The following is a 22,887-nucleotide window of genomic DNA, read 5'->3' as shown; positions in this document are numbered from 1 at the left end:
CAGAAATTGAAGGAAGTTCTCAAACACTCGTCTTTAATGCTAAATTATAAGTAAATTGCAGAAGAATTCTCATTAAAGCTACAAAATCACATTGATTTCTTTTATTTTGTTCTTTGATTAACGTTAGTGACAGGAGTCACAGCAGCACGTTTAAGAACGTGGCCCCTTTAAGAGCTGTCTCAGTACGCAGATCTGACCGTCACTGCACCCCCATTTTCACAACTCTTTGCATTCATTTAAGATTTTATTTTACACTTTGAAGTCTTGCTTAAGAAAATGCTAGACAAAACGGGCTTTCTGACATAATCTTGTATGGTTTTATCCATTCAAGCACGAAAGAGAACTTAACACGGATGTGACACGGTCTGACAGAGATTCACCGACGCAGCCTTCAGACCATGACTGTTTACACCAGACTGGACATCGCGTTGCGGTTTGCCGCGTCCCACAGTTTAGAAGCTGTCCATCTTCATTGAACGCGTCAAAGCAACTGTTTAAAATCGCGCTTAAGTGGTTTAAAGCCTGTACACGAATAAGAGCGTGATTACATAATGTAACGCTAGACAAAGAATGTCAAAACAAACGGATGCTGCGTTAATTGCGTTAAATATTTTTCACGCGTTAATTTGAAAAAATTAATCGCATGCGTTAACGCGTTAACGTTGACAGCCCTAATTAAAATTAGTACAAATGATCAAATTATAAGCAATAGCACAAATAAATGTAATAAAGCAAACACGCAAATTAAATTAACAGTGTTTTTCATGTGTTTCAAGTTGGTCTAACTATGGTTATCAGATACAGAAACTGAATAAAGGAGTCAAATGTAAAACACTTCATATTCTTCACAGTATAAATGAAATATATATTCAAGTTATTAAAGTTAATCAGTCAGGAGTGGTGAGTGTGTTTTGTCTTCGTTTTTTGTTGTTTGATGAGCATTAAAACAGATATGTTTATTATGCTTCTGTCCCTTTAAGAGCTAGCGCGCACAGATCACGTTTTTGTATCCCAGTGATTGCGTTTGTAACAAACCATAATGGATTCAATTTATCAACGTGATATAGAGCCCACTTGCTAAATAACGTTTAAACACCACATATTATTAATAAAAATAACATAAATTGTGTCAACTTGCATCAGGAGTAGACTTTGAATTTGAGCTTGCGCATACAGAATGTACGCATCCTATGAGCTGTCCTCGACGCGACGCTTCTCGTCCGGTGTGCGACTCTAACATGCCGCTTTGTTTGTTTACGTTGCACTGAAAGCTCAACTGTCACCGCTACAGCCTTGATTGTGAATGTACATGTAAGATTGGCTGTTTGGTCTCTCTGCCATAGTTAATCTAGTGTGTGTCGTGGCCTCCGTGTCTCTGATAAGCACGGCTCTTTAAGATGGTGCACCGCTGTTGTAACTTTGTTTTCGTTTTGTGTAAATTGCAACAGTTCCGTTCCATGCAACAGAAATACATGGTGTAACGGAGCCTTTACGATTGATTAACCGTGACGTTTTTAAGCGTGGTTAATAGTGAACCTCGGTAATCGCTGCATCCCTACAGTGGACCAAAGTCATCTTTTCAGATGAAAGTAAATTTTGCCTTTCATTTTGAAATCAAGGTCCCAGAGACTGGAGGAAGAATGGAGAGGCACAGAATCCATGTTGCTTGAAGTCCAGTGTGAAGTTTCCACAGTCAGTGATGATTTGGGCTGCCATGTCATCTGCTGGTGTTGGTCCACTGTGTTTTCTCCACAGTCAACACAGCCATATACCAGGAAATTTTAGAGAACTTCATGCTTCCTTCTGCTGACAAGCTTTATGGAGATGCTGATTTCATTTTCCAGCAGGACTTGGCACCTGCCAACACTGCCAAAGGTACCAAAAGCTGGTTCAATGACCATGGTGGTACTGTGCTTGATTGGCCAGCAAACTCGCCTGACCTGAACCCCATAGAGAATCTATGGGGTATTGTCAAGAGAAAGATGAGAGACACCAGACCCAACAATGCAGAAGACCTGAAGGCCGCTATCAAAGCAACTTGGGCTTCCATTACACCTGAGCAGTGCCACAGGCTGATTGCCTCCATGTCACGCCACATTCAACTCAACTCAACTCAACTTTATTTATATAGCGCTTTTACAATTTTCATTGTTACAAAGCAGCTGTACATGAGACATATTGACTATAAGCAAAATAATTAAAGTTGTACCTGCAAAAGCAAGAAAAGGTTGAAAACACAGAAGACAGACATACCCACATACAAAACACTCCACACACACAATATGCACACGTACTAACACACATAGACATAGAGACACACACACACACACGGATGCGCACGCACACACACACGACACACACACGGATGCGCACGCACACACACACGACACACACACACACACGTACGTACACAGACAAGTACGCACACACACACACACACACACACACACACACACGCTCAGTGAGAGCACACATTTAGGATAAAGGAGAGGCATTCATGCAGTAATTCATGCAAAACGAGGCCCAACCAAGTATTGAGTGCATAGAAATGAACATACTTTCCAGAAGCCTGACATTTCTGTTTAAAATATCCTTTTTTTATTGATCGTATGTAATATTCTAATTTTCTGAGACACTGAATTTTGGGTTTTCATTATCTGTAATCCATAATCATCAAAATTTCAAGAAATAAAGGCTTGAAATATTTCACTCTATGTGTAATGAACAGTGGTTGGGTGTAACTAGTTACTAAGCAATTAGTTACTGTAATTTAATTTTCACTTGAAAAAGTAAAGTAAGGGATTACTCTTATTTTTCTGTGTAATATTTGTGTGTGCAATAGTAGAATTGACATCAAAATTCAAAGTCTAACTTTAAAATCTGTGCTTTAATGTATAATTCTCACAACTGTAATTCTTTGGTCAGTAAATAAGATTACTTTATGTAGTTTATATTATTTATTTGAATGAATTAAAAGAGCCGTTTGATGTCTATCCTTGAATCACTTAACTTAATCAAGGTTGATGTAGGATATAGAAAGTAATAAGTAACTAAATACTTTTTGGAGAGAGTAATTTGTACAGTAATCTAATTACACTATTGAATATGTAATTAGTAACTAGTAATTAATTACTTTTTCAGAGTAACTTACCCAACACTGGTAATGAATCTATATAATATATGGGTTTCACTTTCTGAAATGAGTGACAAAAAATATTGACATTTTTCATGATATTCTAATTTTTAGTACCTGTATATCAGCACACAGACATACAGACAAACACGGACAGAGCCAGTTCAGAGTGTAACTGCGCACGGAACTAATTTAAACGCAAAACAGGAAAACCGCAATTCACTTACACGTATTGAACCGTGGAGGTCGTACCGAGCGGTTCAATATTATATTGAGAATTGTGGCATCCCTAATGGTTATCTTAAGCTCCTGTTAAAGAGTACATATTACAAGATCATGTAAATTACATTTCATGCCGTGTGTAATGTTTGTAAGTCTGCAGTCTGCCAAGTTGTAAAGCCGAAGGTGAATGAATTTATTGAATGAAAGTTATTGGCTTGGAAAAAATGGATTCGACTCTGAATCACGCAAACGAGTCGTGCCCTTGTCCGATTCATGAACCGCCATGGATTTACATCACTAAATATAGTCTCCGCCTACATTTAGTTAGGACTGTCCGCAAAAACTTCACTCTTCTCCGCCGAACACTGTAGCTTGTGAGCCTTGTTCTCGGTAGTCCAATTACAGCAGACTAGACCATCTGACCAATCAGATCAGAGTAGGTTGGCGGAAAGGAGGGGATTAGACGGATGATTCGCCAAACGAATCATTTGAGAGTCAGTCAAGAAGTAAGGTAAGAAAAACTGCCTATTATAACAAAAATAATAGTGTTTTTATACCTTGTATGTACATAACCTGAACCAAAATAGGACCTTAAAAGTCAAGGAATATTTACTCTTTAATATAGTCTTTTATTACAACTATTTTTTTTAAGTTAAATAATAATAATAATAATATGGTGTAACGAGGTTCAATAATACCGGAAGAAAGGAGTCAGGGTCGGCGTGGCTGAGGTCAGACTTTATTAACAACAAATCTTAGTGGTGCTGCTGTACCGTAACATAAACACTGTAAACTTCTTCAGTAAGCACTCGCAATATTGCAGTCCTGGACGCAACGTCTCAGCGGTTCCTCTCGGTTCCCAGTCTGTCTCTCTCTGCCTCCCGTCTCGTTGTGTCTGGCTTTTAACCGTCTCCTCACCAATTACTACAATGAGAAGCAGGTGTTTTTAATATGCCCTTGATCTGCTTACTCACCGTTCTTCTCCCGCCTCTCCCTCTGGGTGCAGACCTCGCTGAACCACGCCCCCCTTGCCACATATGGCAACTTTCGTTTTGAATTAAATGTCGCAAATGACATACTATACACTTTGCATTTAAACTATGCACTATGCACTCAACCATCTAATGTATGAATTTTAGAAGTGTAGTATCGTCCCAAATAGAATATTAAACGATTTCATACTAACCGGAAGTGTGTGTAGTTTCCCAGACGAGGGCAAATGACGTCAATCTTACAACTCAATGCATGTCAATAAAAAATAAATTTGTTCATCGTACATTTAATGTAATTTTTATTGGTTTAGCCCAGCATTACTGTAGTCATCATCAGATTGAAGCGTTATCACTCTGAAGGAGAGTTTTGCTCGAGCTGCGTCTGATAACTGCGACCGTTGAGTGCGTGAAGTCTCCACAGTTCCACGCTTCATATTTTCGGTTGAAAAAGTGCATCATTCGGATATCTAAATTGCACTTCTTTTTTGAGAGATGTGGTTGACCGGACCGAGTTAGGAAGAATGTTCCACCAGGAAGGAGTTGTGAAGGAGAATGAGCGGGAAAGTGATTTACTGCCTTTATGGTAAGGCAATACAAGACGCCGCTGGTTTGCTGAACGCAGTTCTTGATGGGGTGTAGGAGGGTGTGAAAGTATACCGGTGCAGATCCAGTGATATTTGGGTGGTTACGAGGCAAAATTCTTGTGAACTGCCCTGAAGCTCATCATGTATCACCCAAAGGCTTGCAAAAGCTGTTAGCAGTTGGGACTTTTTACAGCTGGGCCAGAAAAAGCATGGCTTATTGCAGGTAATTTACATAAGGTAAACATTAACCTGCCAACTAGTCAACTTTTATTTGATGTAATGGAATTTGCTGTTTTTATCTAATGGATGAGTAGGTATGTCCAAATCTCTGATGAGAATTATGGGGCCAGTTAAATTTTTCACAACACAGCTATTCTCTGCACTCTTTCTCTTTTACCTATTTTTAGTTCATGTTGATATAGCATATAGAATAAAAATTGCAGAGTTGACCTGATTGTTTTCTTGCTCTTTTGCAGGGAGTTGTGTGAAGTGCAATAAAGCCGTTTATGGAGCCAATCAGGCATGTCAGGCCATGGGCAGCTTGTACCATGACAGTTGCTTCACCTGTAGCGCTTGCAGTAAGTATACACACCCATTCGGACACTGTATTGAGAGTAGTATTGGTAATCGAAATTCGATTCCAATTCTGGTATCAGATCCATAAGAAAGGAATCGGATCCTTTTTATAAAATTACAATTTCGATTCCACTTAACAATTCCGGACCGCATGGTCACATAATTTTCACGTCATCTGTCAAGACATGAGTCACCTGACCTGACATAGCCATCTGCGAAGACCTTCCGCTCAGTACTATAAGTCAGTTCACATGATGGACCGTGGAAGACGCTCTAAAGTGTGGCTGCATTTTGCGAAATCACAAAAAGACAAAGCTAAGTGTAATTATTGTGACAAACTATTATTTTGCAAGATGGGTGTCACCAGCAATATGGCAAAGCATATGCGGTTGGTTTATCATATCGAATTACAAAAATGCACCCTGTTTGATGCGTTGCACATCCCGAGTGCCCACACTGCCGACTCCGAGTGTTCTTCATTAGTCGCCGATGACACTAGTGCAGGGACAATGCCGGCAGATGATGCTACACGTGAGGGCACATGATGCTACACGTGAGACCTCCTTCTCCCTCGCTTCGAAAGGAAGGCTCATACAGGACACTTTTTTGTGTGTTCAGCTGTAAGTAATGGCACAAAATAAATAATTTTGATCTGGCTTGACTTTTATTGCCTTTTCACCACTTTGGAATCGAAACTAAGAATCGTTAAGAATCTGAATCGATAAGCAGAATCGAATTTGGAATCGGAATCGATAAATTTGAAACAATGCCCAACCCTAATTGAGAGTATTGGAGTTGTTTGTTGCTAATATTTGCATTTGTTACTGGACGACGTGTTATACATATGGCATGTATGTTTGTGAGTGGACTGTCATATGGAAAGCGATACGTTTTGAATAACAGGACTGGATTTCAAGTGTACTGCTATGTCTGAGTTTGCTTATAATACACGGCTCATGGTGAGGTTTAGATAAACCTTCATTCCTGGCATTTATCGAGTCTTGTTTCCTCGCACTTTATTTAGCTCAACTGTGGCCCCTGGGAATGAGAACTATTTGAAGGAAAATGTGCATTCCTGAGCCTCTCCTCTGCATGACTGCCTTTGACCTGCAGCATCAGTCTCTGCAACGACTCTTTGTTTCTGTTTGTGTGTGTCCAGAGTCCTGTTATGAGTGCAGTTAATGTGTCTGTGTGTGTGTGTCCTCCTGTTTACATGGGTTAAGAGACTAAAGATAGTGAGAATGCACAGTGCATAGTTTTGCTGTAGAGAGCATTTATCCCGCTGGAGAGGAATGTTGAGGAGCGTGTGACTGAGGTGGGTTAACGGATTGGATGAGCAGATGGAGGTATGTCTGATGTGTTATGTCAGCTGGAGCCGGTGGGGTAAAGAGACAAACAGGTGCTCGATTTCTTAGGCCAGAAACAAACTGTAACCAAGTACGCAAACATGAAGGCTTGGGCAACGCATTGCAAACTTGTAGTTAATTAATTACTGCGGCTGTAACATAACTCAATATTTAAGGTTTACCTTTAAGGTCTAATCCATTAATCCAAATATCTTGTTTAAAAGGCAGCTAGCTACCAAAATGTTGTCTACATCGCCATCTTTGTTTGCAACATTGAATTGCAGAAATCGTACCTGACAGCTCAACTTATAAATCAATCTCTCAGTATTATCTACAGTATAAAAAGTTTTCAGATGCTAACTTAAAGATTTTCTCTTGAACAAAAGGAATGTTCAAGACTTTATAGTTTGATTAGAAATAACATTAATCACTACTAGAAAAGCCCATAATTATATGGGTACAAGAGAAGAAAAAAAGTGGGGGAAGGCGAAGTTGCAATACGACCTCAAATCTCAACAGGCTGTAAGGAAATTCTTTAAGATCTCTTTTTCCATCATTGGACCTCAGAGAGTTACACAGGAAGTGACATAAGCTGCTGCACAAGCTAGTGGGGAGTCAAATGTGCTTAAAGTCTTTTTATTATGACTCTCTGCTTTCTTACTGACCCCCAGCTCCTGGAAATCCAGATTGTTATGAGACAGATCCAGTTGTTACTTTCTGTTCCACAGTCTCACCAATTCTTTATCTCCTGTGAAAAATCAGGACTTGCCTTCTGAACTCATGTTTGATGGGCTCTCTGTTAAGTCTCAGTGTTTGGCAGTGAATACACCAGTGGCTTGTGTGAGGGAACAGAGCGATCGTTGTTCCGGAGCTGTTAGGAGGGCAGCTTTGTTCATGACCCAGTCCAAATGCTCTCATTATCGGATCCAGCAGGGATACCCCGACATTTAGGTGGTGTTTAAAGGTTTTTAGTGTAACTGCAATTGATGTTTGATCAAAAATGCCTTAAAATGCAGTGCAATATTTCAACATTTCAAACCATATAAGCTTCTTAACATTTAGAAACTTTATATAACATTTTCATTACCTCCGTCTCACCATTTTGTGTAAGAGCAAATATAACAGGGTGGCGCGTTTCGTGGGTGATGGAAAAGCTTTGGACACATTCTCGGGAAAAACACTTGCATTGGATCAATCAATGCGCCCAGTGTAAAAAGCTCAATAGCTGTCGTTTTAATACAACACTTGATCCCTAGGATTTTTTTACCTTTAGTGTGGAAGAGCCTTTAGACCCCCGCATAGGATACAATAAAAAATGAGTGGTTGCCAATTTTTTAACACAGCCTTGTCAGAAGATATCCTCTGAGATTTTTTAATCATCTCCCTGGAGAAGAATTAACTCCTGGTTAACATCTGCTAACATTCCTGTGATTGACATCTGTTACAGCTGTTATTATTGTAACAGTTAATACATACGTGACTTTGTGTTTCTTCACCAAAACAGTTTTGGCCAGCTGTGGTTGTGATTTGTGTACCTGAGACTGAGGTATTTGAAGCATCTGGCTGAGCACGCATTTTTCCAGTCATAGAATAAACTCTTTCAGATTGCCAGCAGTCTCATTTGCCCCTGTGAAAAGCATTTTGTTTAGATTGAGTAAGTTCCACTATGTGATGATGACAGTAGCATGAATCCTTTCATTGACTTTAAAGCGGCCCTAACACACGCGGTTTCTGCCAATCTCATATTAATCTTGAGTACCTATAGAGTAGTATTGCATACTTCGTATCTTCGAAGAGTATTTAGTTTGATCACATTTCTAAAAGATAGATACAGCTGTACGATTATTTCGTTGAACTAAAGGCTGAACTAAAGCACGTGTGCCCCCATTGCCAAACAAACACAGACATCAGTTTCACTCATCGCATGCGGTTCATGTCTGGCATCTTTTAACGCTGGGACGGCTCCATATATCAGTTTCAAACCATCTCCAAATCCAGCGTTATATCCACCGTTTATATAACATTCATCACCCAAATGCAGTGAACAAACACCTGAACTTCGCGAACGTATGCTCTCTCTCTCTCTCTCTCTCTCTCTCTCCATCTCCTCTCTCTCTCCTCTCTCTCTCTCTTCTCTCTCTCTCTTCTCTCTCTCTTCTCCTCTCTCGTTCTCTTCTCTCTCTCTCTCTCTCTCTCTCTCTCTCTCTCTCTCTCTCTCCTGCACACAAGTGACGTCTGCACATGCTCCTTCTCTTGCTCTCCTTGCTGCCGCGTGGGCGTGCAGTGTGCTTTTCCGGGAGAATTGTCCAATAAGGGACTAAGAAAAATTGTTACGAAACAGTTTTATATGTTCAAAAAAAACTTTCCGAAACCTGTACGATCGCTGGGGGAGTGTATCGAGCACATAAATACTACGTAATACGCCCAACTCGTTTTTTGACAAGTTGACCATGTTAAGCATGAGAAGACAACACGTTTAACATTGTAAAGAAGTCAGAATGAATGACACACCGTTGCACCACCCCTTTAAAGAGGCTTATAAGGGTTAGCTACATTTGAATGAGAAGATTTGTTCGTCTGTCTGTTGAGGTAAAAAGCCAAAAACAGCTCAGATTGGGACAGGAAGTTCTCACCGTGGACTGAAAAACAGTATCTGGGCCCCACATGTCCTTGTGTGCTTACAGAGTGCTAACAATTTCTTGCCATGTCGGCTTATTGAATTCAATCAAAGCTTTCTCATGTGCCCTTGATTTTATTTTTACCCCTTTCATTTTATTTATTATATTCTTTTAGTTAAATTAAGTATTCATCCAAAAGGATTCATGACAAAGAAATTTTGCATAGCCATACAGAATAAATCTTGCATGCTTTTTCTAATCAAGCCAAGTAAAGTCATGTGCTGTGTTTGACGTGACCTTCACATTTTGCATGTAAACACACACTTATCGTGCACAAGTCTGTCAAACCAGTTTTGACATCAAGACCAGAGAAAACCAATGACTTGAAAATGTCAACTTTTTGTTGTTTAGTTTTTGATAGTTATCAGCAATACAACTAATAACTGTAGTATTGTTTGTTGATACGTTAAAATGACTAATTTTTCAAAGCCTCACTTATTTAATGATGCTGTACAGATTCTGTTTGAATTGTAATAGTTGGTAATAAAAGTTGTTGTTTGTGTTCTTTGCAGGTCGAAAGCTGCGGGGAAAAGCTTTTTACTATGTCTGTGGAAAAGTGTTTTGTGAAGAGGACTTCCTGGTATGCTGTCTTCTATCCTTATTTAATGGAATTGGCATGTCAAGTCATGGGAGTGTAAATCATAGTGGCCCCCTTATCTGGAGAATATTTAAAGAGATTATGGGTTATGTCACTGGCAGAAAATTACTGTCACAAAACGTGTTGACAGAGTTAAACCAATGAGATGAACCGTTACTTGGCTAAACTTATCTCTCCAATATTTTGAATTTAGACTGCGATACCAAGCTTAACCGCTAGATGTCAATGTCCCATAAGGTTTCTTTAAATGCGACCAAACTACAGGACCCATTCAACAAATTGTATTTAATACAATTATACAATTAAACAATAATATAAATTATTATGAACATAAATTAAATATAAATAGTTATATTATTAGACACTAGCCAAGTTAACTGCAGTCTCGGCGTGCGCATCCGATGAAACGGTCTATAGATGGTTTCAGCGGCAACAATATAAACAAACGTAACTTTGGGTCTATTTTTCGTGTCAAAAGATTGCCAAAAAATGTCATTGTTTACCTCAGTTTGTGCTAGATTTCTGTAACAGTCAATGATACAGGTGTTATAATTCAGCTATAGAGTCTATCTGTTGTACTGACCCATTTTGCTTGAGGTTGTACAATAAGATGCTTTTAAATATCCTGCTCTTTTTGTATACAGGTACATTTTTATCTTGGCAAACTGCAGTTGATTTGTCTTTTGGGTTGCATTTCCCGAAACCTTCGTATCACTACGTCGTTCTTAAGAATATATCACTACCACTCTTAAAGGAACAATACACGGTTTTTAGGAGGATCTATTGACAGAAATGCAATAGATATACAAGACTATTTCTTCAGAGGTGTATAAAGACCTTATGTAATGAACCATTATGTTTCTAATACCTTAGAATAAGCTGTTTATATCTACATACAGAGCGGGCCTACATACATTGAATTCGTCGCCATGTTTTGTACAGCAGCCCTAAACGGACAAACAACTCTACAACACCCGTTTCCTCTCCCCTACGGTATATAGTGGTGAAACGGATCACGGATGATCTGTGATCTGTACGGATCGTACTCTACGGTTCGGAACGCATGTGATCCACGGATTAAATGTAAGTTTGTTCATCATTGAGTAAGAGAGTAAAACGCACTCTCTCTACAGTTTTAGCGCCAACGCGCTCTCGCTCTCTCTCTCCAGTATCTGGACGAGTACAATATTAAAGCGGTTCCAGATAAACAATGACGCTCAAAACTGCTCTGTCACACAGCTAATATTAGAACAAAAACAACAACATATCTTGGTTCTAACAAAAAGAAAAACCAATGTTACTCACATACTTATCTGAATCAAAGCAACCTCCTCGGGGGTGATTTTAAGACAATCTTTCTCGCCAACGTCTCTCTGCTGGACAGTATCTCTGCTAAAAGCCTTAGTACCACGGGTCCTATCGCGTCTCTGCTGGAAAGACTTTATAATATTAACGCAGGTCCTAGCTCCTGTCTGACTTTTAGCCTTCTTTTTTACTTAAAATCCACAGACCTTTTATTTTATGTAATAAATAAGACATCGCTCTTTCTACAGTCTGTCTAATGCCCGCGTGATCTGGGACTGAGCGATTCATTGCAAATCTATAATACAAAGCTAGTGGCCGCTGTAAATCAAAAACTGCGCCTTTAAGGTATAACTTAAAAATGACATAGCGTTAAGAAGGTTTCGGGAAACGCAGCTCTGGTTGGGTAAAATTAGGCGAATGGGGTAAGATTAGGTGAAACAGTCCAGCTCCAGTCATTCCCACTGTGGTATGTCGCAGCTGCTGCTATTAAGTTAGAGTGATTATGTCTGAGATGTTAATGTTGTGTGTGCTATGGAAACTGAAGTTATGGAAAGGAATGAACATTGTTTTAAGCAGTAAACCCTTCTGTCCTTGTCTTTTGTAGTATTCTGGGTTCCAGCAGTCTGCTGATAAATGTAACGTGTGTGGACATTTAATCATGGATATGGTGAGTCTGATGTACCACACCCTGCATTAGTCATCTCACACCACAGCAATTTCATGAACTGGTTTAAATTCTTACTGAAACCTCTTGACAGTTAAGTGCTCTTTAAAGCCATATACAGTGCCAGTCATACTGTATATTTTACATTTACATTTATTTACATTTATGCATTTGGCAGACGCTTTTATCCAAAGCGACTTACATTGCTTTATCCTATACATTTATACATAGGCATGTGCAATCCCTGGGATCGAACCCACAACCTTGCGTTGTTAACGCAATGCACTTACCACTGAGCTACAGGAAAGCTTGATATTTTAGACACATGATGGTTGAATGCTTGTACTAATTTATTTGTTTGATTGATTAGACTGTAGGAAAAACAGTCTGAAAAACACAGGCATATCCCAGGATGCCCCTTATGAGGTTGGTTGAGGGAGTGCCTGTGTGGCTACTTGAAGTTTACTTATTAGACGGCATTGATTTGTTTAACATTTGTTTGGTCAAAACATCATTTTCATAGAACATTTCATCTATATATAGTAACAATAAAGAATGAGTGGGTATGGTAGGGTACAGCTGGACAGAGTGTTTTTCTCAAGCACACATTCCAGTTTCCTCTCTTTCAGTCATATGACATGAGGACACAAGACATACCCACATATACAGAAACATAACTGTTGTGTTAAAAGCGGTTTTTAAGAGACTATGTAGTGTTCCCTCTAACACCACTTCACATGTTGCCCTTAGGAGTCTTTAGAGGTTTAGAGGAAATTAATATCTAGACAAATGTGGTCATGATGCAGTTGTGAAAAGCAAAAGTTGAACATTCCTAAATTTCACAATATAAACAGGAATGGGTTTGTATTGAGTTTTTTTAATTAATCATGTATGCGCACACATACGTACATGCATTAAGATTATGTCGCTCGCTGTTAATTGTGTCTTGTTTGGCAGCACATTAGCATGTTTTTCCCCTCAGATCCTTCAGGCGCTGGGGAAGTCTTACCACCCAGGCTGCTTCCGCTGCGCCATCTGTAATGACAGTTTGGATGGAGTGCCTTTTACTGTAGACACAGAGAACAAGATCTACTGTGTGAAAGACTACCACAGGTGGGTACATGCAGAACCATTGGTTATATTGTTGACCCAAAGCTTCAAATAGTCTTCAATTGTGTGTGTTTGAATTTGGACTTGTACAACTACTTAAATCTAACTAAATCTAACTGACTAAGAAAAGAAGTAACTATAGATAATTGACTAACAGTATTCAAGTAAATTGTTGATTCCTACCGTCAAGCACTATGTTATGTCTTTTAAAGACCTCGGCTTTCCACTCCGGGAGGACACCACTGATGAGAAGCAAAGAACATTTATGAATTTAGTAATGTCTCTATTGGTGACACTTTTTCTTATTTTAGTAACAGATTTGAATAGAGAAATGTACAGCTGCCAAAATACTGTAAATGTTTATTTCTGAAATGCCATTATAGGACACTGTTCATGGCTGCTCTTCTTTACAGTTATAACTTGGAAAGCAAAGATTGCCACCAGATGCATCAAGGGAAAAAGCTATACATTTCCTTTTATAGATGTATGCTATGTGGACTATTCCCCATAATTTCTTCCACGAGCATTTTCTTTGCAGTAGCTCTATGTAATGACATTTGATTGTGAGTTTCTTTGGTCTTGAGGGTGTGTGTGTGAATGCCTTGCTGCTCTCCAGATTCCTCTCATGCATACTTTTCAGTGAACTGAATGATTCGAAAGCCTCAGACAGTCAGTCAGGTGGTGACCATATGCAGATGAAATCAGTGCATGGAATAAAGCACTGCCTCTTCTCTTTTTCCATCTGGAGTTTAAGTATTCTAAAGCTAATTGAAGAGCCAAAATCTGCAGTCTAGTCCAATACCTCTCCGTCTCTTTTCCATCCGCCATTTACTTTCCAAGTCATACACTGGCTTCTGAAAGTATTTGTCTGAATGGCATTGCCTGTTTTAAAGAATAGGCAGCACCGTTCCATTTTAGGTAAATATCTTAAGTTTCTTAGGTTTTAAATCATATATTATAAGTGTTTGCTACCCTTTGCAGTTGTCAGAATTTAGTGGTATTTGTTTATAGTTCATTCGATAAACTACACCTGTGTGAAATTACTTAATATATTTTAAAAACGAACAGGTGTGTGAGATCACGACCCTTGCTTTAATATTTTACGATTTAATGCAACATTTTAGGCAATTTAAATATGTTATTAAACTTGTGGTAAAGAGTTTTGCTCTTTTTTTTAATGTATGGACCTTCATTAAGAAACCTTTCATTGATTTCGTTTCTTCTCATTTTTAGAGTTCTTGCACCGAAATGTGCAGCATGTAATCAGCCAATTCTGCCCTCTGAGGTAAGACACTTTTTAAGACTTGCACTGTGTAAGATTCTGCTGGTATGATTGTGAAAGCCACTCAGCAGAACTGAAGGAAATAACTTGGTTTGAAAGCATTCATGTGTCCTTGAATCAGCTTGCCTTGTATTTGAGCCACGTGTCACAGTCATACAACACTGCATGATGTTTTTAAACACTTGTTACTTATTTTGGTTGTTTTCTTGTGTGCATTAATTGACCAAATAAAGCACATTACTGAGACCTTTACAACCTCAATGACAAACTATCCAGAACATGTAGGTCAACATTTTAGGGCATTTAGGCGAGATTAATTCTGAAAAATAAATTTTGTTTATTCAGGGCATGTGTAATTTGTTAAACCAAGAGAGATCTCGCCACCAGTCTCAACTAGAAATGAGCCTAAAGGCATGCAGCGATTTATTTTAGAGCAAGTGAACCGTAACTCACACGCAACTACATTGAAGTGCTTATGAGAAACTAAGGCTGCGTTTATATTTGTCATTAAAATGCGACATCTGTGATCAGAACAAGCAGATCAGATCTTCAGACAATCTGGACACAGCGCGTTTACACTTGTCAACATCAAGTGGCTTCCACATCTGGATATCTAGTTTCCCGCCCATTGTTTTAAAAAGCCTGCAGTTTCAAAATAGCTCTGGTGCGGGGAGAGATTTCACAGAACATATATAACGGGGAGGATGAGCATGTTATAGATAGTGATACTCTGGAAAGTATCCGCCGCCGCAGCCATGTTGAAATCGAAGCAGCAGTGGGAAGTAAACCACGGTAAGAATCAGAAACAGGCTACAATTTGTTTGGACTATTAAAATGATTAATGAGCATATTTGTGAAAGTATAAGCAGAGGATGTTTGTCAAATTACACAATCTTTTGTACCCTGACCACTTCAGCCATACCATCACATGTTCAAGCTGGGTTTCACTCGTACACACACACACACACACACAGAGACTCTAACGGTGTTTTTAAACACATCATTTGATTATTCATGTTACAGACACATAAAATAATCACATAAGTAAGTTACTAATGATCAAAAGCGATGACTTACATCTTTCTTGTCTTTTTTGGGTTGGTTCGGCTGCAAGTGACAGCGTGTCGTTTCTTTGGTTTGTGCCCTAATTAGCGTGCTTACTGACATCAGCTATTTGCAACACTATACAAGGTTGTTTCTGTGTGTAAATGATATATACGGTGTATTCAGAGCTACGTTTAAAGCTGTGCGGCTGCCGCTTCTGTCTTCCGGGGACGGTACGAGACACAAGCGGCAGCAGCCCTCGGGACAGCGCAGCTGGAAACGGAGCGTTGATTACACCTTATACAGTATACACACACGTATGTTAGAAACAAGCTGGTGTAGTGTTGCTATTCGTGTCTGACATGAAAATAAACAAATGATGCCCGTTCATGGCAGTCACAAATATGTGATGATACAGCTGAAGCGGTCAAGTTAAACATCTGTAGGTTGCAAATAATGATACACTGTTAAAAATTATCCACGATCATTTCGTGGGAACATGAACAACTGTGCAACGTTCGGGAGCAAGAGTAAACTTTCCGCTGTATTTGCCATCTGCTCTGCACTGTCTGACAGGCTTCGGACAGACGAGTGGGAATAACGATAGCGGGCGGGTTTTCTTTGAAGTTGTACCAGTGTGGTGCCGAAAAATGACTCCTGCCATATTATGACTCCCACATTCCCCACTAACATTAGGTGTAAGGATTAGGTGTGGGGGAGGGGTTATGATTAACTAATCCCCAGTAGTTTCAATGAGGGGAGTCGTAATCTGGCGGGGAGTCAAAATTCGGCACAACAGGTAATGTAGATAGACTGGCTGCGTTATGTTTACATTACACTGAGATCCGATCACAATGCGTCCTCGACTACCTCTGGATCAGGACATGCTGATCGGATAACATTCACATTCACAGTTGTCTTTTCAATGTGTATGTGGCCAACATCCAGATACAGTTCCCATGTTAATGACAAACGTAAATGCAGCCTAAGAGAAATTAAAAAGGGGTAATAGAAGCCTGTAATACACCTCAGTGCTGCGTGTTTCCAGGTGTGCTCCTTTTAACACTCGCTGTTTACCCCTTTAGGGATCAGATGAAACCATTAGAGTAGTCTCAATGGACAAGGACTATCACGTGGAGTGCTATCATTGCGAGGTGAGTTTAGTGACGACAATACAACAGTCAGAACACTACATACAATTAATCAAATTAATGTCATAAGTGAAAGTAAAGAAGTCTTTGTGAATCAGCAGTTCCCCTGGGGCTTTTGAAGTACTTGCATGCCTTGACAAGAGATGCCAACAAACATCCAGCGATGTTTTTGAAGAGAGGGGAAATACCTTGAGCTGTTATGTTAATGTATACCATGTGTTCTCTCAGGACTGTCATATGGAGTTGAATGATGAGGAGGGCCACCGCTGCTATCCTTTGGATGGACACTTGCTCTGTCACGCGTGTCACCTTAAACATGTGAAGCCTGTTTCCACTCAGTCTGCAGCGAACAACTACCACAGTCAGTTTTAAAGATCGGACGCCCCCTTGTGGCTATTCAGAGATCACTACATCGCTACATCATTACCCAAGTTACTTGATTACGTTACCAAAAATTTTAGATGACAAAATGTGCAATGTGTTATTTTATGTTGCATTTACCATTTTGTGTTTATAACATTGTTATTTTATTCATTTTGTTGTAGACTGGTTTCAAATCGATATCAGTTTATACACAGCTGTATGAAATGCATTAGGTCAACAGTCATTAAAAAAAAGAAAGAGTACTTATCTAAATTTCTGCTTGAATTGTTTTAGGTATGCGTTTTAGTCACATTTAGCACTTGCAAAATGATATTTTTTACTCCGTTAAAGTCATATCTATTTAAATTTTGAATTTCCTTTAAAGTCTTTTATTCTTTTTTTGCCCACTGCTTTTATATATATTATATTGTAATATATTTTCAATGCTAGAAAATTGTTGAGTTTAGCAGGTTTAGTAGATGAATTCTGTAAAAAAAAATTCAAATAACACCAAAGAAAGAAAAGTATTAAGGCCTAATATTAATTCAACATGTCTCACATATTTTTACAATGTTAGAGATCTAGTAAATTATTTATTTACCTTTTGTTTCTTAAGATGAAGTTTTTACAGATGAGGCAGTTGTTTTGTTTGTACTGACTTACTGGCATTCTCATGTCTTTCAGTATTAGATATTTATCCATCTACTTTTATCAAAAAAGTAGGATGGGAGAGATTATTTAGCATTTTGTGTTATGATTCCTTTAAACTGAAAATATTAAATTGAAAATCTTTCCTCTTTCTATACTGGCCATTAAATATTGAAATAATTCCATCTTGAATGTGCGGTGCTGTCTCTGTAGTCTGACATTTGAGTCGATTCGGAACATCTCATCAAGTTTTCTTATAGCATACAATGAGCATGTTATATATTGGAATTATCAGATTTACTATTTTTACATGCAAATAAAGAGTGAACACCCCAAAGAGTCTTTTTTGGTGTTTTACACTCCAAGCATCACTTGCTAGTTTGTTGTTTTTGCACACCCCAATTTCAACATTTCAGTGGGATTTTATGGCTTTTGTTTTAGTTTTGATGTCTAAACTGTGTCATATGGGATTTTAAATATCATATCCTCATATCTTGTTGGGTTAAGCTAAAATTCCAATGATTTCATTAAAATCGTGCTGATTGTTTTCGTGTCACATATAATTGTGACAGAGGTTTTTGTTTTATTTAACTCAACTCAACTCAACTTTATTTATATAGCGCTTTTACAATTTTCATTGTTACAAAGCAGCTGCACATGAGACACATTGACTACAAGCAAAACAATCAAAGTTGTACCTGCAAAAACAAGAAAAGGTTGAAAACACAGAAGACAGACATACCCACACACAAAACACTCCACACACACAACACGCACCAACACACACAGACACAGAGACACACACACACACAGACACACACGCAACACACACACACACGTACGTACACGGACAAGTACGCACACACGCTCAGTGAGAGCACACATTTAGGATAAGGGAGAGAGAAGCACAGGTCAAATATAACAGACTATAAATTCCTATATGCAATATTAATTAAGTAAAACTTTAAAATTCTAAAGCAGCCCCCCCGGTCAGGCAGATAGTGCAAAAACAGTATGCAAACGGTGGCGAGGAACCCAAAACTCTAATCGAGAAAAAAAACCTCAGGAGAACCCAGGCCCAACCAGGGGATTCCAGTTCCCCTCTGGCAAAAGCTGCTGCCTCTGCACAAGCTCCAGAGAACTTGCACAACAAGGCTAAATAAAATAAATAAACTTAATAATAAAATAAATTATAGTTTAAGATTATCATTAATAATCTAATAGCATTTGAAGTTTTGTGGTGAAGACATGTCAAGAGACCGCGTCCTTCTTTATCCAGCTCTATCATCTCAGCTCTTGTCAGGTCCCCACTTCCCATTCTCCGCTCTACCATCAGGTCAGGCCATGAACTGCATCCTGCTCGCTGTGGTAACCTTGGAACAATGAGACAAGACTGGCTGAGAGTAGAGTACTGTTCTGTACTCTTTGATGCAACAAGTACATCAGTTGTGTTTTTGGTTCCGGTTGATCTAACTAATGCAGCCTAAACCCTCTGAAGATTTATATTATGGAAGAGTAGTGTATGCAAGATTAAAAAGATGCGTCTTTAGTCTAGATTTAAACTGACAGAGTGTGTCTGCCTCCCGGACAGTGCAGGGAAGACTATTCCAAAGTTTAGGCGCTAGATAGGAAAAGGATCTACCACCTGCACTTGATTTTGAAATTCTAGGTATTACCAACTGACAGGACGCCTGAGAGCGTAATGCACGTGAAGGACTGTAATACAAAAGGAGTTCATTCAAGTACTGAGGAGCTAAACCATGTAAGGCTTTATAGGTAATAAGCAAGATTTTAAAGTTAACGCGATGCTTTATAGGTAACCAGTGCAAGGTTGACAGAACCGGGCTAATATGTTCATACTTTTTTGTACGTGTAAGAACTCGAGCTGCCGCGTTTTGGACCAATTGGAGTTTTTGTAATAAGCCTGCAGGGCAACCACCTAACAGTGCATTACAGTAATCTAGTCTTGATGTCATGAATGCATGAATTAACTTCTCTGCATCTGACATTGACAGCATATGACGTAGTTTAGATATATTCTTAAAATGGAAAAACGCAATTTTACAGGTGTTGGCGACGTGGCTCTCAAATGACAGATTTAACACACCTGACTCAAATGATCAGCTTTTTATAGGAAAGCTCTGCGAACTTAACTGGTTGTGTAAGAAGTGAGACAAATGAGAAAAAACATGCGCGGGGCTGTGGGTCCCTAGTCCCTAACATGTTTAGCACATAATTTGAAAGATATCACGGCTATTGATTTCCTTTTTCTTACATAATGTGGGGCACAGTTTTAAGGCACAGTAAAGTCATACATCTTAATTTTTGTTCAAATCTAAAAACTGAGGCGGTCACATCCCCTAATGTCTAATGTGGAAGTGGGAAAATATGATTTCTTATGATTGTTAACTTTATTAAAAAAAAACTTTCATTAACACATAAATAGACACTTCGGGGCGTGGTCCCAGACTAAGCGCATGTTTGAGCTGTCATCTAAAAACAGTTTGCACTGACATGTCTTAAAACAACAAAGTGCCATTGTTTTGTCTCAACATTGTTTTGACTGTTTAACTGAGACCTAGTACTGTCTTAATCCCGTACGGGAAACCGCGCCTTTAACTCAAACTAGTTATGCAATAACAGAAAACACTTCACCAATATCTATAACTAGTTATGCAATAACGGAAAACACTTCACCAATATCTCTAACTAGTTATGCAATAACAGAAAACACTTCACCAATATCTCTTAACTAGTTATGCAATAACAGAAAACACTTCACCAATATCTCTTAACTAGTTATGCAATAACAGAAAACACTTCACCAATCTTTAGAGGTTATAAGAAAAGTATTTCAGTTGTACATACATATCCAGTCTATAACCTATATACAGTACATTGCACAGTTCAATCTTTAATTTTGAAATGTTTTAAATATAGTGACAGAAACAGCATTAACTACGATCCTCCACTGTTATACTAAACTTCACAGGTAATATTTTCAGAGGAAAACTTGTACAGCTGCTACACAGGAATGGAAAGATTCTCTCATTAAATGTGGTTGTGAAAGTGAGCAGGACCGTGTTGGTTGCAGCATCAGAGAATAACACGCATCCTCTGTTAAAGTCTAACTGCGTTCTGATCATGTGAAGTCTCTGTTTAACAGCTAAAGGCCTGCGGGCCTGCAGTGGTGACTGTGAAGTGTACTGACCCTCCATATAGCGCACACGCCAGACTCCGGCATTAAAGAAATCCTCACCCTTTCTCTGGTTTGATGCAGTGGTTACTCCAACAGACCAGCATGCATTGTCTCCTACCTCCACATCCCAGCTGTGTATTCCAGAATCAAAGCCTTCAGAGCCCAGTACACAGTAATAATTGTCAAATCTCTCTGGATTATCCAGATGGTGTTGTCCGTCAGTGCTGTATTTAACACTGGTCAAATCATCAGATAGAATAAGAAGAGGATTTGCAGTGTTGGTGTCCAGGGTGACAGGACCTTAAGGAAACACAGGGTGCTAATATAAGTCGAAATATTACAGTTTAAACCCAGACCTCCTCACACATTACAGCAATCTAACCAACTGTCTGATAACATATATCCACTGACCCATAAAATCCTTGAAATTGATTGCTTCAATTCATTTTGTTATTGCTGCTTGAAATATAATTGAAAATAAAACCCACTGAATTGAACGATCTTCTGCATCTTCTCCCAGACTTTGAACTTCAAGTTTCCCAGATGTTCTGCCACATTGATCAAAGCTCCAGAGAGCACCTCTGCACTCGGTTGTGTGTTCTGGGTTCTGGAATAACAATATAATAAAACAGAAGAATTAAACACATAGCAGAGATATGACAGCGAGCTCACTTACCTTTCTACTGAGAAGCTGTAACACTGCAAAACAAGAGAAAATTTGAGAAAATTTTAAAAATAAGTAATAAAGTTATGATCTTAGAAATAAAGAGATGTGCTCTTACTTCTAGAAAGTCCATGTCTGCAGTGGCTAAATCATCCTGAATATTTTGGATTTTCTGTGAAAGAGATTGTATTTCTCAGTCTATTATTTCAATCTTCTCTTTTATTATGTGACTCTTTTGGTCCTCCTCTTCTCTCAGTGCAGAAACTCTGAGCATCTCTTCCTCTCGCAGAAACCGGTGAAGCTTCTCAAAGTCCTCACATATGCATCTCACGGTCTGTTGAGCCTGAATCTGAATTAGGAAACAAAATTGTTCTCATGAAGTCTTCTAGAGTTCTTCATTTATTCTATGTTCTATAGCACATTTAAATTATTTGTCTCACTTTAATGTATTGTGCAGTGTCATCAAATGTTTGTTTTTATTTCCCTGAAGCTCTTCAGTTGCTCCTGTAAACATTTCAGTGCAGTCTTCAATTCATCCTGAAATTAGATAACATAAACTTGATGTTTGTTAAATCAATGTTTTAAAAGGTTAAAATCAGCCATTTGTGATCTTAGGGTAAGTGATGAAATACATTTTGGCCTTAATCCACCTATCCACGTCTAAAACTGCCAGTCTGGACAGCCTAAAAAAGTTTATTTACCTTTAGAAGTGGTGCAGCTTCCTCAACAGGTCTGAATTTGTGATTGAGATGCGTCTCTGAATCTCTGCACACTAAACACACAGGACGTCTGTCATCCAGACAGAAGAGTTTGAGACTCTCTTTGTGCACAGTGCAGATCATCTCAGCTCCTGATGATGTTGTTTCTTGATTTCTCTCCTGTAGCAATGAATCGCACAGATTCCGCAATGCCAGATTACTGAGTGGTTCAGATCCTGTGAATCTTTTCCTGCAAACGGGACATTCCTGAAATCCTTTAATGCTCCAGAACTGTTGTAAACAAGTTCTACAAATACTGTGACTACATAACATAACTACAGGATCTCTAAAGATGTCACAGCATACAGGACACGTCAGGTCCTGCTCTGATATTAAATTCTGAAAAGCCATTTTTATGCTTGAAAATGTACGACTACGAAGTTTATTATTACAATAACTCTGCTATCCTGGATATGCCTGTTCTGTTCAGAACTCTGTCTCTATAAAATATGTCCGATCATATGCTCATTGTCCACGTTGAAAGTTAATGATTACCTCTGAAAAAACAATGACAAAGTGTTTAAGAGGAACAAAGGGCGCTCTGATATGGAGGACTAAACCTGCAAAAAT

The 22,887-nt window shown here is 38.8% G+C and overlaps 1 protein-coding gene and 1 pseudogene across 2 annotated transcripts in view; one reads left to right on the top strand and one right to left on the bottom strand.

The window, feature by feature from the left end:
* LOC130558315 (LIM domain-containing protein 1-like) overlaps positions 1-18,025 on the top strand; it is a 32,573-nt gene extending 14,548 nt beyond the window's left edge. The window contains exons 2-8 of one of the 2 annotated variants that reach the window (XM_057340667.1): positions 5,408-5,509; positions 10,044-10,111; positions 12,039-12,101; positions 13,081-13,211; positions 14,442-14,493; positions 16,620-16,688; positions 16,914-18,025. In XM_057340667.1, coding sequence (XP_057196650.1) covers positions 5,408-5,509; positions 10,044-10,111; positions 12,039-12,101; positions 13,081-13,211; positions 14,442-14,493; positions 16,620-16,688; positions 16,914-17,057 — 629 coding nt within the window. In that variant the 3' untranslated portion in view covers positions 17,058-18,025. The remainder of the gene's footprint in view (positions 1-5,407; positions 5,510-10,043; positions 10,112-12,038; positions 12,102-13,080; positions 13,212-14,441; positions 14,494-16,619; positions 16,689-16,913) is intronic. The other variant, XM_057340668.1, reaches the window with a different exon arrangement.
* Positions 18,026-20,400: 2,375 nt separating this feature from the next.
* On the bottom strand, positions 20,401-22,887 carry LOC130558655 (zinc-binding protein A33-like; annotated as a pseudogene).

The sequence above is a fragment of the Triplophysa rosa genome, linkage group LG8 (assembly GCF_024868665.1).
Source record: "Triplophysa rosa linkage group LG8, Trosa_1v2, whole genome shotgun sequence".
Taxonomy (NCBI): Eukaryota; Metazoa; Chordata; class Actinopteri; order Cypriniformes; family Nemacheilidae; genus Triplophysa; species Triplophysa rosa.
The sequence above is the reverse complement of the archived record's forward strand: the minus strand, read 5'-3'. Positions and strand labels throughout refer to the sequence as shown.